Source organism: Lissotriton vulgaris, chromosome 7, assembly GCF_964263255.1.
Source record: "Lissotriton vulgaris chromosome 7, aLisVul1.2, whole genome shotgun sequence".
NCBI classification, from domain to species: domain Eukaryota; kingdom Metazoa; phylum Chordata; class Amphibia; order Caudata; family Salamandridae; genus Lissotriton; species Lissotriton vulgaris.
Window position 1 is genome coordinate 135,242,715 of NC_141695.1, and position 21,791 is coordinate 135,264,505.

Genomic DNA, 21,791 nt, shown 5'->3' on the forward strand with positions numbered 1-21,791 from the left:
GCCATAGCCATCCCGGAAGGCTACGAGATCACCCGCAAGGACCGCACCAACGGAGTAGGAGGAGGAATTGCCATCATCCACAGGAACACTATCAAAATCTCGATAAACACCGACGACACCCTCTGCTTTGCTGCATACCTGCACTTCCAGATCCACACCGACCCCAACACCACCCTCAGAGGTACCTTCGTCTACAGAACCCCCAGGCCCGACCGCAGTTCAGCGACTCCATCGCCGACTTCATCAGCGCACACGCCCTCGCCTCCATGGACTACATCCTCCTTGGGGACCTGAACTTCCACCCCAAGAACAACAATGACTCCAACTCTTCCACCCTGATCAACAACCTCGGACTCAGACAACTCGTCACAAAACTCACCTACTCCATCGGCCACACACTTGACCCCATCTTCTCAGCAAGCTCCCACGTCCTCTTGAGCCGCACTACCGAACTCCACTGGACCGACCACCGCTGCATCCACTTCACCTTCCGGAAACAAACCACGCACCACCACACCCAGCAGATGCCTCGTCACCGCTGGAGCAAAGTCACGAAGACCAGCTAGCCACCACCCTCGGCCAGAGCCCACCCGTAGAGCCGAACGACCCCGACACCGCAGCCCGTAACCTCAGGCAATGGATCAACGACTGCACCAACACTCTCGCCCCTCTCAAGAAGTCCTGCAACACCCACACCAGCAAGAAAGCCAGCTCCATCACCGAATACCTCCAGGCCTCCAAGTAAACCTGCCGAAAACTCTCAAAAAACTGGATCCGTGAACGAACACCGGAAAGCTACACAGCCCACAAGAACGCCACTCGCAGACACCACCACCTCAACAGATCCGCCAAAAGGACCTCCTTCCAAGACCGCCTTGACAACAATGCACACAACAGCAAAGAGCTCTTCAACATTGTGAAGGAACTCTCCAACCCCGGCTCCAACACCATCGACATCCCACCTTCACAAGACCTGTGCGACTCGCTGGCCACCTTCTTCCGTTGCAAGATCGCAGACATCCACAACAGCTTCGACGCCGTCACCACCCCGGCAACCGCTGAGATCACTGCACCTGAACTAACCACCTGATCTCCGGGACCAATAACAACAACACCATCCCGGCCAACTACCGCCCCATTTCCCTGTTACCCTTTTTGGGTAAGGTGATGGAACGCCACGTCACCGCGGTACTTAGCGCCCATGTTGAGGCAAATGGAGGTCTGGCATCCCGCCAAGCCGGGTTCCGTCCCAGGCATTCGACCGAATCAGTCGTGGTCGCAGTCTTAGACAAACTCAGAAAGGGCATGGATGAGAACAAACACCAGGCACTGGTCCTCCTTGATCTCTTCGCCGCCTTCGACACGGTGGACCATACCATCTTACTCACCCGTGTCAAGGCGGCTGGTATCGGGGGTTCAGCTCTGGTCTGGCTCTCCTCCTTTCTGAGGGACCGCACTCAGGCGGTTCGGCTGGGCGACTTCACGGCCACCCCTCTTCCTGTCACTTGCGGTGTTCCCCAGGGATTCTCTCTCTCCCCTTTGCTTTTCAATCTCTATATCTTTCCTCTCATTTTCGCACTCCAGCAGCTGGAGGTCACCGTTTATAATTACGCGGACGTCCTCCAGCTCATCTTTGATCTGTCTCCCTCTCCTCTCTCTGTTTCTAATTTCCAGTCAACTATGACATTCATCAGGGACTGGATGAACCACAACCACCTTAAACTGAACCCGGATAAAACCGAGCTGGTTCTCACTGGTGGTTCATCCAGCCCCTGGAACTCCTTCTTTTGGCCCCCTTCTCTTGGTCCCGCACCTACCCCTTCCACCACGGTCAAAACACTCGGTGTTAAAATAAACAACCAGCTCACACTCCATTCACAAATTGGTTCTGTGGTATCCTCCTGTTTCCTCACTCTCCGCACTATCCGCACTGTTTCCCGTTTCTTTTCCCCCCAGGCACTTAAGATCATCATGGCCGCACTGGTGATATCGCGACTGGACTACGCAAACGCTCTCTACCATGGTATCCCCGCGTACAGCCTGCGTAGACTCCAGATTATTCAGAACCAGGCAGCCCGGCTGGTGTTCGGCCTTCCTCGCTATCACCATTCCACCCCCCTTCTCAGGGAGCTTCACTGGCTCCCTGTAAAAGAACGTTCTCTTTTCAAGATCGGCTGCATGGCCTTCCAGGCCCGCCAGGGCACTGCCCCCGCTTTCATCTCTTCATTAATCAACCTTTATGTACCTGCAAGAGAACTCCGGTCTTCCTCCAAGTCCCTTCTCCAGATCCCCCGCTTCACACGCAAAAAGTGGGGCGGGGCCAACTTTTCTACCCTGGCTCCAACATTCTGGAACTCTCTCCCCAATCATCTCCGCTTGGCCACCCAGTACCTCCCCTTTCGTAGAGATCTGAAAACGTTCCTCTTCAGCCAGGCCTTCCCCTCTTAAAACTCTCTTAATGTCTCCTCTCATCCTTTCTTCCGGTCTCTCTCCCTCAGTTGCTGATCCCCCTAGCGCCAAGAAACCGCAAGGTGTACGCTGCGCTTTAGAAATATTTTAAATTAAATTAAATTAATAATGAACATCATCCACTCCGTATCCCCGGAAGGCCCCTGCTCACACCACATCTTTAACAAAGCCAGCAGCACCATCGCACCCCATCTCCGGAAAACCATCAACATCTCCTTCGAGACAGTGACCTTCCCGGAGAGCTGGAAGCATGCAGAGATCAACACCTTACTCAAAAAACCCAAGGCGGTACCCAAGGACCTGAAGAACTTCCGACCCATCTCCCTGCTCCCGTTCCCGGCGAAGTTCATCGAAAAGGCCGTCAACAAACAACTGACCAACTACCTTGTGGAGAACAGCATCCTGGACCCGTCCCAGTCCAGGTTCTGCAGCAACCACAGCACCGAAACTGCCCTCATCGCCGCCACCGATGACATCAGGACCCTGCTTAACAACAGAGAAAACGTGGCCCTCATCCTCCTGGACCTGTCAACCGCCTTCGACATGGTCTGCCATCGCACTCTACGAACACGCTTCTATGACACCAGAATCCAAGAGAAGACCCTGGACTGGACCACCTCATTACTCTCCGGCAGAACACAGAGTGTCCGCCTCCCCCCCTTCCGCTCCGAAACCACTGAGGTCATCTGCAGCGTACCCCAAGGCTCATCCCTCAGCCCAACATTGTTGAACGTCTACATGCCACCACTCAACGTCATCTGCAACATCAATGACACCCAGCTGATCCTCTCCCTTACCAAGGACCTCCACACTGCCAAAACCAACCTCCACGAAGGAATGAAGGCCATCGCCGACTGGATGAGAAACAGCCGACTGAAGCTGAACTTGGACAAGATGGAGGTCCTCATCCTCGGATGCACCCTCTTGGCCTGGGATGATTCATGGTGGGTGACTGCACTAGGAGCACCCCCAACACCCACCGACCACGCACGCAACCTAGGGGTCATCCTCGACTCACCCTCTCCATGACGAAGCAGGTCAACGCTATATCCTCCTCCTGCTTCAACACCCTCTGCATGCTTCGCAGGATCTTCAAGTGGATCCCCACAGAAACAAGAAGGACAGTCACCCAGACCCTCGTCAGCAGTAGACTGGACTATGGAAACGCACTCTACGCAGGAGCCCAGGCCAAACTCCTGAAACGGCTCCAACGTGTCCAGAACGCCTACGCACACCTGATCCTCGATATCCCTCGCCGCAGCCACATCACACCCCACCTGAGAGACCTGCACTGGATCCCTATCAACAAGAGGATAACCTTCAAACTCCTCACCCGCGCACACAAGGCACTCCACAACACAGGACCAGTGTACCTCAACAGCTGACTCAGCCTCCGCAGACTTCGCCCTCGTCAGCATCCCCTGCATCCGAAGAGTGACCACCGGCGGCAGATCATTCTCCCACCTCGCCGCCACGACATGGAACACCCTCCCCATCCGCCTGCGGTAGACCGAAGACCGTCTAATCTTCAGAAAACTTCTCAAGACCTGGCTCTTCAAACAGTAGCAGCTTCCCCACCCCTAGGGTCTTGAGACCCTCACGGGTATGTAGTGCATGCTATAAATGCTATGATTGGTTATCTCCTCTGTTGCATCTTGGAAACCACAGGTGCCTGCTACATCCTTTTTACCGTGCCTGAAATACATCTAATGACTCTTCAGGCCTTTGTCTTGCTTGTCTAAATATAAAATGTTCATAATCCTGATTGGCTATTGGCTTGAAGTGTGCATTCAGAGCAGCAGTAAATGTGAGGTGAGTCTTTTGTGTTGCCTCTGCCGCTGTCTTAGCTATTTTATACACGTCTCTCCCTCCCAGATGTAATAGTATGGCACTTTTTTGTGTGTTCTCTACTTTTGTGGCTTTGAAAAAGAAAAGCACGTGTTCCACCCACTCCCTCCATCTTGGGCAGTGCTTTAAATGGAAAAAAATAAGTGCAGGTACTCACCAAAAAGAGCAGTGGGCGGAGTTTAGGGTGGGGCTAAGGGGGAACAAGGGGCAGGCTTAGCTTTTTGACCGTGCCAAGGTTGTATGCAAGAAATCTGCATGCATTTTATCAACCGCCTAAGGATTACATGCTGCTTCAGCCTGCCTTAAATCGAACCGGTGGCCTACAGCCCACTGAGCCATCTGTCCAGTACTGGTACTCTTTTGTAACATGCACACGTCACTTTTCTCTTGTAACATACTGTTTGCTACCTCTTACATTTTGTTTGCTTTAGATACTTGCGCAAGTGCCACCAATGCCTCATGTAACGTTTGTTCTTATGCTGGCGTGTCTGCCACTTATTGCTGTACTATACCTCTACTTGTACTTTGTATGCTTTTGTAACCTGCATACATATCACTTTTTCCTCCTGTAATGTATCGTTTGCTACCTCTTGCATTTTGTTTCCTCTCAATTGTCACTTTTGCCTCATGTAACTTAATGTTTGCTTTTGTAATTTGTTCACTTGTAATTTTTTCCTCATGTATCATTACTGTTCCTAGCGCTCTGACACCTTCGGGTAAAGTCTGCGCTATATAAAAACGCATAAAATAAATAAACAAGTCTCTCCTGGAACATTTGTAAACCGGAGTTAGGGCCAGAGCTGACAACGTCTGTACTGGGGAACCAGGTGCCAATCTCCACATTTTTGATTGGTCTTAAGGTCTGTCCAAGGTCGATGAAATAGGAATCAGCGAGTGTGGAAGTGAAAGTGTGCAAGAAAGCAATTCAGATGCGTGGCTACTGTAAAAGCCTTCCCATATGTTCTTTTGTTATGTCCTGAATAGTGCCTCCCACCGCCACCCATTTGATTTTACAGCCCCCTCTTAGCGCCCACTGTGAAAGATCTTTGGATAAGCAAATGACTCAGCAGACAAACCCCAGCTCTGATTTACAAAGCAGCTCACGCTGTGTCCTGGTGACGAGCTCTATTGATTGATTCTGTGACGTGCTTGAAAGGTGCTGCCGTAGTATAACTTGAGGGATAAAGGGAGCTCGCTCCCTCGGTTAAAGTCAGATCCCCATGTGTACCGGTACTCTCTTTCTTCTAGAAAAAAGTGCCAGTACTCAAGGGAGAAAATGTAAAAGTGCCGGTAAAAGGTTTGCCGAAGCACTCTGGTAAGTAATTCCGATTGTACAATGACAATATAACAACACATTCAAGAACACCAAATTGACAGAAGTAACCAAAGTTCCACAAGATGAGTAAATCTTGGAGTCTTTAATGAAGATTACAGCCAGCCGACACGTGTTTCATCGCCTTCGCGATTCCTCAGGGCTGAAACAAACAAATAAGTAGCATCTAGCATATTCTTTGAACAATTAGATTTTCATGCCAGACCATGCTGTCTGACCAAAATAGATATACAGTAGATGTTTCCTCCAGCAGTGAACATACAGTGAATTGTTCAAGCTCATTTCACTAGTGCCACCACAACACATCCGTGTCGAATAGGGTGTCTATGATCGATATTATATACAGACGTGAGTATACGTGATAGTGATTGTGATGGGTTTTTGTGAGAGGAACAAGTAACTTAATTAATGTGCTCGGCGATCTCCCATGATACATATTGACAAGACCCTGCAGCGCAGCGGAAGTGTCCTGACCGTGTGCGGCTCTTACATACTACATGCCAAACTTGTGATATGGTGCAAACGTGTGTCATAGAAGGGGCATACCTAGATGGCCGTATCAACATCAGAAGGTCTGTAAAATTATAGAGAGGGAGGAAAAATCGGAAAAATCTCATCACTAACCGCACTTAAGTGACATAAGGGCAAGATGTCACCACAATGAGACTGTCTATTAGAAAACTAATTCGTCTGCTCACCGCTTAGCTGGTGATAATTCCGACCCAGCCGGGCCTTCCAGTAGTGGCACTGGTTCGAGTGCGTCCAGCAGCGGTGGAAGTCTTTATGTCTGTGACACAGTAAGGGTAAAATGTGTCACTTCCGATCTGTATTATAAAAATCTTCATATGGGGCAACTAGGTAGGACTATGTCTGTGCGAAAATTATATATCACAAGGGTTAACTTGCTGGAGTCCTATTATTCTAAAGACATGCGATGGAATTCCCTATCTATTATTCTTGCCGTGATATCTTTGTTGGTTTCAAATTCGGTTACTTGCATAGATAGTCATGCATTACCATATAGAAGGTAACTATTTTACTTACAAATATTTATCGGTCATACGAGTGTAAAGTGGGCTCGGAAATCACTCGATATGTAAAACCAGAATTTTCGGTCATGCCGTTATCGAAATCAATACTGTTAAAAGGAAAAAATGCTCTCGTCAATAACTCGATATAGTTAGTTATAAAAAAGTGGGATTACACATATGAAGGTATTGACTATCTTACCGATTGATTTTTAGTTGTGCGGAAACCCAGTGCGGTTCCAAATTAGACTGTAAATCAAGCTAAACAAAGGGGATAAAGGCTGGATTTAGATATTCGCTCGTATCAGCAGTGCACCCTTTTACTGTTCCAAAAACCTTCTCTTTGTCAGTGTAAAAGTGCCGGTACTCAGTACCGGTGAGTACCGGCCCATTTAAAGCACTGATCTTGGGGCCTGCACAGACGGTACTCCCTCCACCACAAAAGGCTCTATCGCAGGAATATGGGCCATGATATCCACACCGGCGTTGCCGGTATGCCAGCCGGGATTGATCTGGGTGTGGCCGCTTCACAATGCTGCAGGTTGAGTGGTGTGGAGCAGTCTAGAGGTGACTTACAGTTCGTTGAGCACAAGGAGTGCATTCGGGGACCTCAGGATGTGCCTGGAAATGTCTCCCAGTGCTCTGCGCCAATGAGTTATCCTCCATGTCAACCGTGCTCGTCCATGTGAGAAGGGCTCGGCCCCCTACGGCGGCACAAGCACCACAGGGCAATGACAATGCGGCCCCCGGGGGAAGTAAAGGTCGCAGACCAGTCTTCCCCCGGGGTATTCGCGCAATGGCGGAAGGACAAGGTGGGGGCGGGATTAGATGGTTAAGGGAAGGGGTGAGAGGGAAGGGCATCTAAGGTGTCAGGAGAGGAAGATCCGGCCTCTTCCTGACACCTGAGCACCACTGGGAGGACGTAGAAAGTTTGTTAGGGGCAGAAAGTTTGTTAGGGACAGTGAATTATTGATAGGGGGCCGATTTGTCAATCAGCGGGGGGCTTGTTCCTTTGTTCCTTTCAGTGACATTTCACTTAGGCAGGGCTAGCCGAGTGTTCACGTTTTCGGGCCCCCTGGTGACTCCCAGCGCGGCAGCTGGCTTCGGCGTGAGGTGCCCCTGTGACCGAGCGGGCCGGGAGGAGCAATCGCAGCCGGGCGTGTGCTACATGCATAGGCCTGGATGACTGGGTGCTGCGCGTGGTGGCCTTGACGGGACACCGCCTGGAAGTCTGCTGTGGCAGGTAGTGGGGGAGGTTTCATGTTTGGGGGTGAGGGGGCGGGCGGGGGACCCCTTCCGGGTGCCCGCCCGTGGTTGCGTTTCAGGCTGTTTGGGAGGTCACCATCGCCCACGCGGACTGTGGGGGGAGGGCAGGCTTCCCGGTCTACTGGGGTTGGGGGAGGGGCAGGCTGCCCTGTGTTGCTGGCATTGCGGGCCCTCCCCTTTGGCCATGGTAGGACACCCCGGGTGTGGCTTGCGGACTTGTTAAGGGGGGGTTTGCCCCCCCAGTACCCTCCTCCCCCTCCACCTTTTGCCTGGAGGAATCACCATTTCAGCCAATAGGGCAGTGAGCTCACTTGCAGATGGGGTACCATGAAGGGGCAGGAGCACTGGCGGTAGGACGCAGAGCTCGCTGCGGACACCCCTCCCTCACTCATGCGTCTCCACCCTTTACAGCAGCTGGGACGGGTCATGGACAGGCGATTGTCTGACCCAGTAGCGTTTCTTCGGTTCCTTGGGCTATTGCGGCACAGCGGGGGTTACAGCCTTTGAGAGTGGGGGGGGGCTGCTGTCATGCCGATGGGGGCATGCGGACGGCGCTTTGTGGGGGTGCCCATGGGCGGAGTCAGGGACTGCAAGCACGGCGAGAGGCCCGGTGGTGCTTGGGCCCACCTGGTTGGACCGGCCATGTGGGGGGGTAACCAGAGCAGGTGTGTGGGCCCGGATGGAAGGCGTGATGCCAGTGGGGAGCACAACGGCCTCCAAACGCTGGCCGGAAGCAGTAGGGGGGTCCACGGCGGCCTGCCCTCCATCGGGGGATTTGCGCAGACTCTGATACAGCGTGCCTAATTTGTCATGTTACGCAGATAATTTGTGAGAGAAAAGTGTTTTAAGGGGGAGATTGCAGGTTTGTTTGCTCTGGATGCGAAAGGCGAGGTGTGTACAGTGGAAGGTGTGCAATGGGGGTTCAGAGTGGATGGTAGTTGAGGGGGACAGGCTGGGGCTGCGTGGTTTGCAATGGGGGTGGGGGGGGGCATGGTGCCCGGACTGTTCATTGGAGTACAGGAGTCCTGTATGGCTACGGAATGACTTGAGGGCACGGCTACCGAGGGAGCAGCAGCTCTGGGCAAACAGGATGTGGCCCTGGAGTAAATGCCAGGAGGCGAGGGCGGCCACAGAATGACCTGCGGTTTATGGCCACAGTGGACACGGCAGTTATGCACAAGCGGAAGATGTACCGGTTTACCCTCAGGTACGCGTTTACAGTTGCGGCTTGGGGTACGCAGTAGGTTATTGCAGGTGGGGGTCCTTTCTTGGCTATCTAGGGGTCCGGGGGGCGTGGCGCCGGGGTTTCCTAGGAGGCGGCCAGATTTTGGTGGTACGGTGTAGGTGGCATGCTTCACATCATGGCTCATAGGTGCGCGGGGTAGGGGCCAGGCAGATGGGGCTATCCACGCCTGAGTGGGAGGCTGGTTGTGCTGGGCTTTACCAGAGGTTGGAAGGCTTGTTGCATGGCGTTTTTTCCTGTGGGCGGGGATTCACATGAGCCGAGTGCAGGTGGGGAGGTGCAGTCTGTAACAACAAACACGGGTATGAGGGGTTGAGCATGGGGTTTTTAGGGTGCTGGTATTCGGTTGTAGAGCGACTGGCGCGTAGGCAAGCCAGGGTATTTTGGCAGTTTGCGGGGGTGGAGGGTTTTGTGGCGGCAGAATGAGGAGTTTCCGGAGGCAAGGCATGTGGGCGGGGGTGCAGGTGGTGGCAGGGTGGCCATTGTTTGGGCGGTTGGGCATGAGTTTATGGTTCAGAGCTGTGGATCCAAAGGGGGCTGTGGGGGGGCAGGTTGGGTTGCGCGGGAGGTTGGTGGTGCCCGCGAAGCAGTGCAGCGAAGGTGCAGTAGGATGTGACATGGGTGTGCCCGGACTTTGGGGCTGTGGGGTGCCGCTCGTAGTGGCACTATTGGTGTCGGTCTGTTCGGGGCAGAGGGGTGTGTCCAGATAACAAAGGGCTAAGAGTGTAGGACATGGGGGGGTATTGGTTTACGTCGGATGGGGGAGGTTGGTTCTCTTGGTCTTTATTGGACTTGTTCGTAGGCGGGCTGTTTTTTGGCAGGGTCGTCGTGATAAGGCACAGGGTTCTAGGAGTCCTGGGGGGGCTGCTGACTTGGGGTGACGGAAGTACTGTCTGGAGTCTGGGGCCACATAGGTACGGGGGCATGGGTTTTTTCCAGAGATGTTTGAGCTGACTACCGCATGAGGGCTGGGGGACCACGATGTAGGTCTTGCAGGATTAACTTTCATTGTCTACCGTGGGATCGGGAAATGGAGCGGGAGCCAGGGCGGTCACCTGGATGGGGGGTTGGCCTTTCTCCTGGCATTTTTGACAGCACAGGAAGTGCACTAGCGGATGTGCAGACGTCCCTGGGTCAGGGACTGCAGTCGTGAGCTGTGAGATGACGGGGAACCAGTTGAATGCAATTTGTGGGGGGGTGGTGGTTCCAGTACAATTGTCGTTGGGTCACAGGAAATGTGAGTTTGCCTTGAACTGAGGATACATGAGGGGAGAAGTTTACTGGGATATGTAGGGTATGGCGTTATCCTGGGATGCTTGGCGTCAGAACACATAGTACTGTGGTAGCTAACGGGGGGGCTTTGCTTGCTTTCAGGGATGTGTTTCCAGTGAACGGAGCATGGGGCATCCTGGTCACGCACATGGATTGTGCTTGGCGGGGGATGGTTTGGGGGTTTAAGGATTGGAAGTCTAGACCAAGGAGCCTGGTGGTGAGACTGTTGGGGTAAGGTTGCAGGTGGGGGCCTATGTTCAAAAGGGGAGGCACCTGTCCTGCTCCGGGAATGGTCAGGGACTGTTCCTCAATTACGTCGGGACGTACGTGCAGCTGGTGGATGGTCATCCACGGGGGGCACCTCTCATGGCTGGTGCCCTGAAACCCACGGTTACGTGCACTCTGTAAATAAATATTGACATAACATAACATAACATGGCAAAGTTTGGCCCGAGAACGCTTATGCGTACGGGTGGCAGGCCCGGGTCGTTCACTTCGTGTAGTGGGATACAAGGGTAAATATACATCGCACAAAGATATAAGGGTCGAAGTGAGGATGTACGTGCAGGAGTCTGATTCTTAACTGAGATTAACGTTTTTTTCAAATTGAAATCATATGATCATAGGAAGATCACGTTACGCTCTAGAAGGCTTCTTTGTCGTCAGGTACTTCTATGGTTAAACATGCCTTACAGATGTGATGCAATTACATATTGAAGGGGACCAACCTTACATGCTACACGGCGGTGGGGGGGCACCCCCCCCCTTTTTTTGTACGAACGAGGAGCAGTTTAAAAAAAAAACGTTATTGGTTATCAGGGGATGCAGGGGATGGAGGTCCATGGGGTGGATGGTCGTTCACCTCGGAATTAGGGGGAGGTACTTTGGGTGACCAGTAGATTGGTCCAGTAAGGTTGCTTGTTTTGCTGAAGGGCAAGTACAAGTGGCAGACGGTCGTTCGCTGTGAGGGAGGGCAATTATCCAAAGCAAAGAGATACAAGGGACGAATTGAGCAAGAACAGGCGGGAGTTTGTGTCATGCCAAAGACCAAGTTTGTTCACATTGAAATCTGATCATCTGAGATCACGTCACGCTCTGGAATGCTTCTTTGTCATCCTGGATTTTTTAGGATTGAGACATTCCTTACAGGTGCAATGCAAGTACATGGTGGGGGAAACAAGCTCACGCTGCACAGAGCTGGGGGGGGGCGCCTTTGTAAGAACAAGGAGCGGTCAAAGACTATTATTGTTCATCAAGGGATGCAATGGATGGTGGTACAAGGGGTGGATGGTCGTTCACCTCGGAAAGGGTGAGGGCAACTTGGGTGGCCAATGGATTGGCCCAGAAAGGTTGCTTTTTTGCTGAGCATAAGGACAAGTGGTGGACGGTCGTTCGCCGCGAAGGGGGGGCAGTTGGCTCTGGGTCGAGGATTGGGCCCAACGAAGGGAGTATGTGCATGGACACGGGTCCAGGTGGGGACTGGTGTTTCACGGTGAGGGCGTTGTCTGTTTGCCGACTGGGATTGCTCCTGCAGGGGCCAGGTGATGGATGTCCGTTCACCGCGGGGGGGCACCAATTGTTGGTCAATGATTGGGCCCGGGCATGGTGTGGTTTTATACGGGCATTGGTCCAGGTGGTGAATTGTCGTTCAATGCATTGGGGGGCACCGTACAACTGGGAGTGGCCCCATGGGGGTGTTTTTGTTTCCACATCATGCAGGTACAGACGGGGTGATGGAATATCGCCACGATGAGAGCAATGTTTCCTGGTAGGGTTTGTTCCGGATCGTTCTGGAAGTGCAAGGGACACATGTTTAGGTGGATGGTCGTCCACTGGGTGCTGCAGAGTCGGGTAGCAGTTTTAGGCGCACAGGACTGAGGGGCACGTGGGCCCGCTATGGAAGGGCACCTTTTCAATTCACGTTTGCGATAAGAATGGTACTTTGCTGCATGACACAGGGGGAGGTGATGGATGGTCGTCCGCTAGGAGGCCGCAGGGTTTGCTGGCAGGAGGCGAAAGGTGCACAGGACAGTGGGGGGGGGGGGGTTTAACCGCCCTCCGGGGGTTCCCTGGTTGGTGGTACTTTGGAGGGGTGGGGAGTCACATACGGGCAGATCCCCCGTCTGGTGGGGGGGACGGTACACAGGTGACTGATAGCGGGGCACGGGAGGCAATGAGCAATGAAGGCAAAGTCAACAGAGGATGCTTGGAGGGCAAGTGAAGGTGAGAATGGGGAAAGGAAGGAGGTTATCGAGTGAATGGGGAAGAGTCAAACAGGTGAGATGGTTATGAGAAGGCAGAATGGAGAATGCGTGGGTATGGGATGGAAATGTATATTTCTTGCATTGATGTACTGTTAATATGTCTAAATGATTTCAACCTTGTCCTAATAAAATGGCCTTTTACACTTCAAGTAACAGCGTGGAGTGGAGTTATTGCGCGATGCGACCCCCGGGGGAGTGAAGGTCGCAGACCAGTCTTCCCCCGGGTTATTCGCGCAATGGCGGAAGGACAAGGTGGGGGGCGGGATTAGAGGGTTAAGGGAAGGGGTGGGATTGGGAGGGCATATAAGGTATCAGGAGAGGAAGATCCGGCCTCTTCCTGACACCTGAGGACCACCGGGAGGACGTAGAAAGTTTGTCCACCCACCCACCATACAGGTTTTGAGCAAAGGATTGGGGTGGTTTTTCAGGTATGGGGGTGCCAGTGGGTGCCAGTTTAGGGCAGGTTGCGGAGCAAGAGGCGTTACGGTACTTTGGAGGGGTGGGGAGTCACATACGGGCGGATCCACCCCTCGGGTGGGGTGTGAACGGTACACAGGTGACTGATAGCGGGGCACGGGAGGCAATGAGCAATGAAGGCAAAGTCAACAGAGGATGCTTGGAGGGCAAGTGAAGGTGAGAATGGGGAAAGGAAGGAGGTTATCGAGTGAATGGGGAAGTGTCAAACAGGTGAGATGGTTTTGAGAAGGCAGAATGGAGAATGCGTGGGTATGGGATGGAAATGTATATTTCTTGCATTGATGTACTGTTAATAAGTCTAAATGATTGCAACCTTGTCCTAATAATATGGCCTTTTACACTTCAAGTAACAGCGTGGAGTGTAGTTATTGCGCGATGTGCACGTCTGCTGCTGAACTGACACATGGGCCTTCACCACCCTCGTCGCCAATGTTGTGTCGAGACTCAACACAGGCAAGGTCCCGGCTGTTGCGCTAAGCAGGTGTGCGTATGTGTGCTCGAACTAGTGCAGGACACGTGGCGTAGGCTGCAATAAACAGACAGGACACAGGATGTGAGGTGTACTCTCTGTCAGTGCGGTGCGGGTCTGGCGCCCTCGGTACATGCGCACAGCTATTTAATTACGCGCTACCCCGTGCAACGCGGGCCAAATCAACTAACATGCACTTTGCTAGGGGGAAACACACATCATCCCCGGTGCACACAATGAACCCACCTGGTAATGTAATGTTGTATCGTTATACATCACTGTTAGAACCGACTGTCTCTAGTTGGCAGAGGTATACACTTCTAACAAAGAGGGACACACCTTTTCTAGTAAGAGCAAGGGGATCACACCCTTTGATAACCCCTGCTCACCCCCTTGGTAGCTTGGCAGAGCAGACAGGCTTATCTCAGAGGCTGTGTGTTAAGCATTTATGACCACATACAGTAATAAAGTGAATACACTACAAATGGACACGACACAGTCGTATTATAAAAATAAGGATTTTTATATAAGGCTTAGCACAAGACCAAATAACGACAAAAATATATCACAATCTTAATAAATACTCTTGGAAAGAAAAATAATAGTTCAAGTGTAGTTTCTTCTTAGCACAAAAGTCTTTAGTATCAAAAGCAACTCTTCTTCTTTAAAACACAGTTCTTGGCAACAATGTAACCCACACGGGAGTCACACGACGTTGAGGCAAAGTTAATCCAAAGTTTCGGCATCGACCGCGAGGAGCGCTACATCGAGCCCGGAGTCGCACAGACCCCCACAACACAGTACCTTGGAAAAGGGAAGCACACGATGATCAGCGGCATCGAGATGTCCGGCGTCACGCCTTCGGCGTCGATCCGGCCTCGGAGTCTGGGCGACCTGCAGCGGCGTCGACAGATGTCAGGCAGGTGCAGCGCTCCCGAGGCGAAGCAGGATACGGCGTCGTCGTCGATGTCGATGATAAAGTTGCAAGAGTGAGCAGCGCTCACGGCGTCGAGGGGGCTCGAAGTCGATAAGATCAGCAGCGGTGCAGACACGAGGTTACTTGGAGCTGGAGCCGAACTCACTACTCACTGGCGTTGCTGTTGGCGTCGATCGGGCCCGGCGGCCGGCGTCGAGGAAGCGGGACACTGGAGCCATTACTCATGATGTCGAGCTGGATTTGGCGACGTCCGTCGGCGTCGAGATTGCTGGTTTCTTTCAGGGGTGCTGGATTCACAGGTTCCAGCAAACAGCACTTTAAGCAGATGAAGTCCTTTAGCCCTGTGACTTCAACAGGAGGCTGGCACTCTTCCAGCCCTTGGAGATTTTCTTAGCAAAGTTTGAGAGTACACACACAGTTCCTCTCTCCTGGTTCCTTGGCAAAAATAAAGAAGCAATGCAGGATTCCCCCCAGCAAACAGCACACTGGCAGAAGGGGTAGGCAAGTCCTTGGATCAGCAGGCTTCTTGTCCTTGGTTTCAGGGTTCCTTGTCAGAAGTGATCTAAATTCTTGGTTCAGGGGTCCTTCTCTTATACCCCTTTTTGGCTTTGATCCCTTTGTCCACGCAGGGGAATTTCCCAACATCCTGGGTATGTTGTGGGTGTAGCCAGGCAGAGGCACCTGGCCTATTCACTGAGCAGGGCTGGGTCCTCAGACGCCCAGCAGGAGGTGGAGCTAGCATTGTCACTGGCAGGAGCAGAGCTATCGGCCTCCTGGTAGGAGGTGGGGCCAGGATCTTCCATGGCAGGCACAGAGCCATCAGTCGCCTGGCAGGAGGTGGAACCAGCATTGTATCAGGCAGGGCAGGCTATCAGAAGCTACTCTCCCCCTACTCTCAATGCAAATGTCCCACTCATCCCACACTGACTCATCAGATCTCTGGAGCCACCCAGCTCCTGTCACACACACACCAAACCAGCAGAAACCAGAAATAGTTAGACAAGAAAATAGCCACTTTCTAAAAGTGCTATTTTCAAACCCAGAGTCTAAAAACCATCCACACCAACGGATGAGTAATTAAACTCCAAGTTCAGGGATACCAAACTCGACATTGCACCATGCTCCCCGAGCCAGCTAGGATTATAGCATTAATAATCCTGGCAGCCCATTCTAACTAATGGAGAGCAGGTTACCTTACAATAGTGAACACAAATATGGCTGTAATTCACTATTAGGACATGCCAACTTGGTCAGGCTTGTCCTACCTTATGCTTACAATGCACCCTGCCCTCAGGCCTACCATAGGGGTGACTAACATGAAGTTAAGGGAAGGTTTGGGGACTGGCAAGTAGGTGTACTTGCACAGTCAGCGTGACAGTACCAGACTGCATGTAGGTCTAGCAATGGCAGACCTGTAGACATACTTTTACTAGGCCGCTCTTGTGGGTGGCACAACATGTGCTGCAAGCCCACGAGCAGCATTTGTATTTACAAGCCCTGGCACTCCTGGTGCACTAGACTAGGGACTGACAGTAAACCAAATAAGCCAAACATGGAATTCAATCAATACAGTAATTTAACATAGGGAGCACTTGCACTGTGGCACTGATCAGCAGTGGCACAGTGCCCAAAGCATATACCAGCAAAAACAACGTCAACAGAGGAGGCAAACAGAAAAAAATGGAGGAGAGACTCAAGCCAATGATGTCAGGTCTAACAATCACTTACTTTGAAAAAAAGATTTTAGCTCTGTTTATTATACATGCACTTTCTCCCTGAACTGGAATGAGTGTAATTCAAAGATGGCCGATATAGTCTGCCTTAAAATACATTGCGAGTCTTTACTTTGGACATGAAATACAAATACTATGACGTCAAACAAACAGAGATTAGAGTGGTCATCATTAAATAGTATAGATTACACTTGTAGTGGGGCTTCATGAGACGTCCACGAAGTGCACAAAGTAAAGAAAACTGCATTGTTTATCAGAGTAAATTTTCTGCGTTGCGGTGTGAAAACAATTCCTCTGCCGACCAAAATTCCACCTACACAAATGTGAGTTTCATGTGTAACAGGTTGCGATGCCCTGACTGGAGACAATGCATGCTCTGTCGAGGCTCAACCTAATAAATTTGATGCCATGCGAAGGATTTTCCCCACAAACATTACATGCAGCCATGTTTTCCTCCCCAGTGTCATGATCCTAACCAGAGCCGGGATTAGAGTTACTTGTTTCCTCTTTCCCCTCGGACTCAGACAAGCATCTTGTCGAACCTTGCTCCGAGGCACTCACGCCACACACTTTCATCCCAATTCACCACTGGACCATCCACCTCCACAGACAGTCTGACTTCAAGCACCAGTTTTCACATGTAGCGCTACCCACTGGTGACACAAGAGACTAGTTACTTTTGTAAATGTAAACTTACCAGCGCTGATCTCGTTGAGCAGAGAAATGCAGGCGTTAGCTGCGGAAGTGCAGGTCTGCGAAGGCCCCGTGCAGGTGGAAGCAGTCGCCATAAAACATTCTTGGCACAATAGGGCATTTCCTGGAGAGAACAAAGAGAGAAAACATTTCAGTGCCTGGATATGATGATGGTCGTCGCGGTGCGTCCATTGGGCGCGTGGGCGCGTGGGCGTAGCTTCCTGCCCGCAGCTTCCTCGGCGTCTTTGAACTTAAGTAAACTCTCAGTTTACTTAAGTTCAACAACGCCGAGGGAGAACTGACAATCATGTCAGTCAGCATGACGTCGGACCGCCGTCAGGTGGGCGGTCTGTTGACTGACATGATTGTCACCAGGGGCAGCAGGCAGCACCACAAGTGCGCATGAGTTGGGACGGAGGGCGAATTTTTAGCCCGTTCCCACTCATGCGCACTTGTATTTTTCCACTGGCTTGCGCATGCCCATTAGGAGCCCCTCGGTCTCCTAATGGGCGTGCGGCAGGCGAGTAGTAGCAATGCCCTACAACCTTTACCCCCCCGCCCTCTCCCGCAAGCTGCGATTGAGTGATGATGATGAAGATGGCATGCGCCGGCCACCCCCAGGAGAGGATATGTATATAGAGGAGGATTGTTTTGTCAGAAGATTATGTTGTGACAAACTAGTTCTTCGTCTATAAATGATAGTACGCTCTGGTGGTGTAAAAAGAAAGCTCATATCCCGGGAGAACTTCCGGTGAAAGTTCCACTGGAGTGGGTGAGCCCCAGGTGAATCCAAATTTCAGTGTAGGATCAGTAGGATGTCTGTTTCGAGTGCTCCCGGGAGCAGATCTACTTGAACTCTTGAAGGAGCATTTCTTCTTTCCCGATTAGTTTTACACGTACTGAGACTATTCCTCTACAGGGTCACGGGCCCTGCCGGGTCGGAACTATCACCGGTGGAGCGACCTTTTGGCCATACTTACTATATCGCAGCCCTGAGGAGTCGTGCATACTCTGTTCCCACGCGATGAAACACGTGTCGGCTGGCTGTGGAACCATTAGACCTCGATCAAAGCCCTTCTGTGTCAAGAATTGTACTCGTTGTATTGTTGACTTTGGCTTTTTTCTTTGTGTGTGCCATAACTGTACACAACTGTGAAAGGCTTATGTCCATGTGTGCATAGGCATTACTGCTGCATGTATCAAACCCTATTTTGTGATTCTGTAAGCGGTTAACAATTGCAAAATGGGTTAGCCATTCAGTATTTGGAAGGGGCACATTTAGGGCATCCATTCCAAATAGCAAATCGCAGCAGTATGCATGAATGTTTTGTGACCGCAAATGTGGTTGCAAAACATTTACAATTTACCACCAACTTCAAGTTGAACGTACCAATTTGCTAATGGGAAGAAGTCACCAAAGGACCCATTCCCCTTTGGGAATAGTGGGAAAAACATGTTTTAAAAAATTTTTAAGGAAACTTTTTTTTTTAACGCATCCCATTTCTCTGTAAGAAAACGGGCAGCATTAAAAAAAAAAAGAGATTGCTTTATTTAAAACCAATCATGGATATGGTGGTCCGCTGACCACAGCACGCCACCAAACCCGTGATTTTAGCGATTCCTAGGAGGTCGTAAATTGTGACCTACCTCATTAATTTTAATGAGGTAGGCAGATTTGTGAGCCCCTATGAATCATTTAATGAAACTCATAGAGTTTAATAAGTTTGGAATAGCAATTACCTAATTGTGATTTGCTGAAAATCACAATTGGGTAATCGCTATTCCAAATGTTAATACATGTGGCCCTTAGTTTTCATCACCAGCACTTATGACATACTTCCACCAGGTGGCACTGTTTTCTAATGCAGAGAAGAGTATGATAACAGTTATTTCTTAATTTACTATATATTATAAATGATTAATACCTGCTGCCCAAGCCATTCTAATAGCTTTAGGGGCCTGGAAAAGTCTAAATTGTCACACTTGCAAGAGGGTGATGGTAAGTCGTTGTGTTGGTACTGTCATTGGCAGCTGTGGCTGGGGCACTGGGTGGTGCAAGCTACAGTGGCGTCCTCACGAGGGCCCTGGTACTTATTTTATTACAAATTAAGCACTGCTCCTGTTGCTTTATCTATCCAACGCCACATTGGAGAGCCATTCAAATGGTCAGACTGAGTCTCAGATGAGTGCTGGGGGTTAAGGCTATACAGACGCCTCAGTTGGTGCCCCTGGTATACATGTCTTATAAATACAAGTACATATCTTACCTGGTTTTGCAACATCTGCCTTGCCCACCACTACTGACATTAAGGCGACTTTGCAGCAGGGATTTACCCAACAATGGACATAGTTGATTAGTATTGGAAATGCTCTGCAGTGTCAAACATGTCTAATAACTGGTTACTAAACATTTTGGTTCGTGTTGGAATTCTTAACCTTCTGGTAACACCACCAGTGATTGCCACCAGCAGTGTGGCCAGATTTTAAGACCCGTCCTAAGCCCAAAGCTGTCCAAGTACCAGCCCAAATTCAGCACAAACAGACCAGGATCAGCGGGCTTCAGCCCCAGAGCCCCCCCCCCCCCCCCCCCCGTCGTGTGTGGCAGCCCGGGAAGAGACAGATCCCGGGCACACACACAGCCACACGTGAAAGTTTCACAGGTCTTTAAAAGACCATTTGAATGTTAATTAGGCCTTGCAGTTGTTTCACCCCTCGTTGGAGGCCCTGCAGCTCCATTCTGCCTACTGATTAAAGGTAGGTTCAGAACCCCCAAAACATTTTCTTAGCTCCCCCCGAAATTTGGCTCTAGTTGCTCCTCTGGTTATTGCCTTCAAGTTGTAGCACAAACTAGAAAAAAAGCTCCAGGTCTTGGCATGAAGCAGATGTTCTAGTTTCGAGTCTAAAACACACCTTTTCCCAGAACGTTCTGCAACACCCTCCCCATGACATCTGAACACTGATGCTCTCTTAGGTCTGTCTGCCCTGTCATCTCTCGTCTTGTCCCATCCCAATCCATTCCCATCATCATACAGGCTCTGCCACTCTCATAACACTGTTGACCTGAGCAATCTCATGAGCCTGTGCAGCTGTTTTATCCCGATCTTGCACAGTGAATTTTCTCTGGGGTCGGTCCTCAAACTGACTTTGATATGGCTCAGTGGCACAGCTACACCTTTTGCCGCCTGTGTCGGTCCCTGTGGCTGCAGGTAAGAGTGGGGGGACCTGGCGGGCGATTGGTGAGTTTGCCACAGGTAAGAGAGGGGGGGTGCTGGTGGTCCCTGCGTTTGCTACCCCGCGCCAGCCGCAGGTAAGAGCTGCCCCCAAAACTCCTGCTGCTCAGGGCGGACTGCCTCACGGACCACCTTGGTACACCACTGAAGTGGCTACCTATATTCATGAAGTTCATTTTAAAGGCAAAAGCACTAATCAATTTCCCAGCAATGACTGTAAAAGCCCCAAGGTCATCCTTGTTAGCAAAGCAGTCCCTGTTTACGTTTCACATGCTTTACTTCATTCCCAACATTATTAGCTTTTTTCCAGTTGTGGGTTTCTGTCATTTTATATTCATGCAACATATGGCTACACTATATGTACCTATTTTCTTATTCTCACTTTCATCTGGGTCAAAAACAAATTTCTCAGTTAAAGGGCCATAAGCCCTCCTTTTGTTGGTGCCCCATCCTGACGTAGTACTTTCTGGAGCCTAACCCCAAGATATCTAAGTAATCTGGTTATCACTTCAACATGTCCTAAACAACACTGTGATTCAGAGGTACTTTTACCTTTTAACCCTTTCGCTGTGGCGGCTATTCCGTCGCAACGCTAACGGGGCGGGGCGGCCGCGCGGCGCCCCCATGCTGGTGACAGAACCGCTCCGTCACCAGCCGCTGTTGAGCTGTGCTGGTGACGGAGCGGTTCCGTCATGACCCGCCCCGCTCAATACAACGGCCGCGCAGGCGCGAAACCTGCGCGGCGGCCGGGCCATGACGGAACTGCTCCGTCATCAGCACAGCCCAACCGTAGCTGATGATGGAGCCGTTCCGTCATCAGCAGGGTAGGGGTTAAAGAGTGTTTTACTTTGTTCATCACCTGTATGTAAGAGCTATCCATACACTGTAAGAATGCAGATATGTGTCTCTATGAGTAATGAGACTAATGATGTTAATACCACTTGCTAATTTACTGTTGTATTCAATTTCTATTATAGTACTATTATTCCTAATGTATGGTGTCAGAGTGCTTTACATCACACAAACATATTATTCAGAAACTATGAATCATTCAAGTGTGTAAAACAATGTACATTGTATTTTTTACAAAAGGCCATCAGTGCTACAAGGTGTAGGAGTCACATATCAACCATACTGGTAGGCATTATATGAAAGAGTACATGATCTGAAGAAACACAAATTCGGGATTTACAACATAATGCAGTTGTTTGTGCTAATAAAGGGCACCTGCATCAAACATTTTTGCCTTTGCAAAGGGGCCGATTCGCAGAATTGGCCCGTTTGCGAATGCCAACTATGTTTTTCAGATGCAGCAAACCCCAATTTGCGATTTGGTAACTTGTTAAGAAATCGCAAAATGGGTCTGCTATTTGGTATTTGGAAGGGGCGTCTTTAGGGCGTATATTCCAAATACCAAATCCTAAAGGTATGCATGAATGTTTTGTGACTGTGAATGCGGTCGCAAAACATTTGCATATTAACACCTTCTTCAAGTAGGTACTAACCCATTCGCAAATGGGAAGGAGCCC

At 50.7% G+C, this 21,791-nt stretch overlaps 1 protein-coding gene across 3 annotated transcripts in view; it reads right to left on the reverse strand.

The window, feature by feature from the left end:
- Positions 1–21,791, reverse strand: part of LOC147701007 (phospholipase A2 inhibitor and Ly6/PLAUR domain-containing protein-like) — a 256,617-nt gene that overhangs the window by 87,096 nt on the left and 147,730 nt on the right. For all 3 annotated transcript variants that reach the window (XM_086929830.1, XM_086929832.1, XM_086929831.1), the window contains one exon: positions 17,037–17,156. In XM_086929830.1, the coding sequence (XP_086785956.1) occupies positions 17,037–17,156 (120 nt within the window). The remainder of the gene's footprint in view (positions 1–17,036; positions 17,157–21,791) is intronic.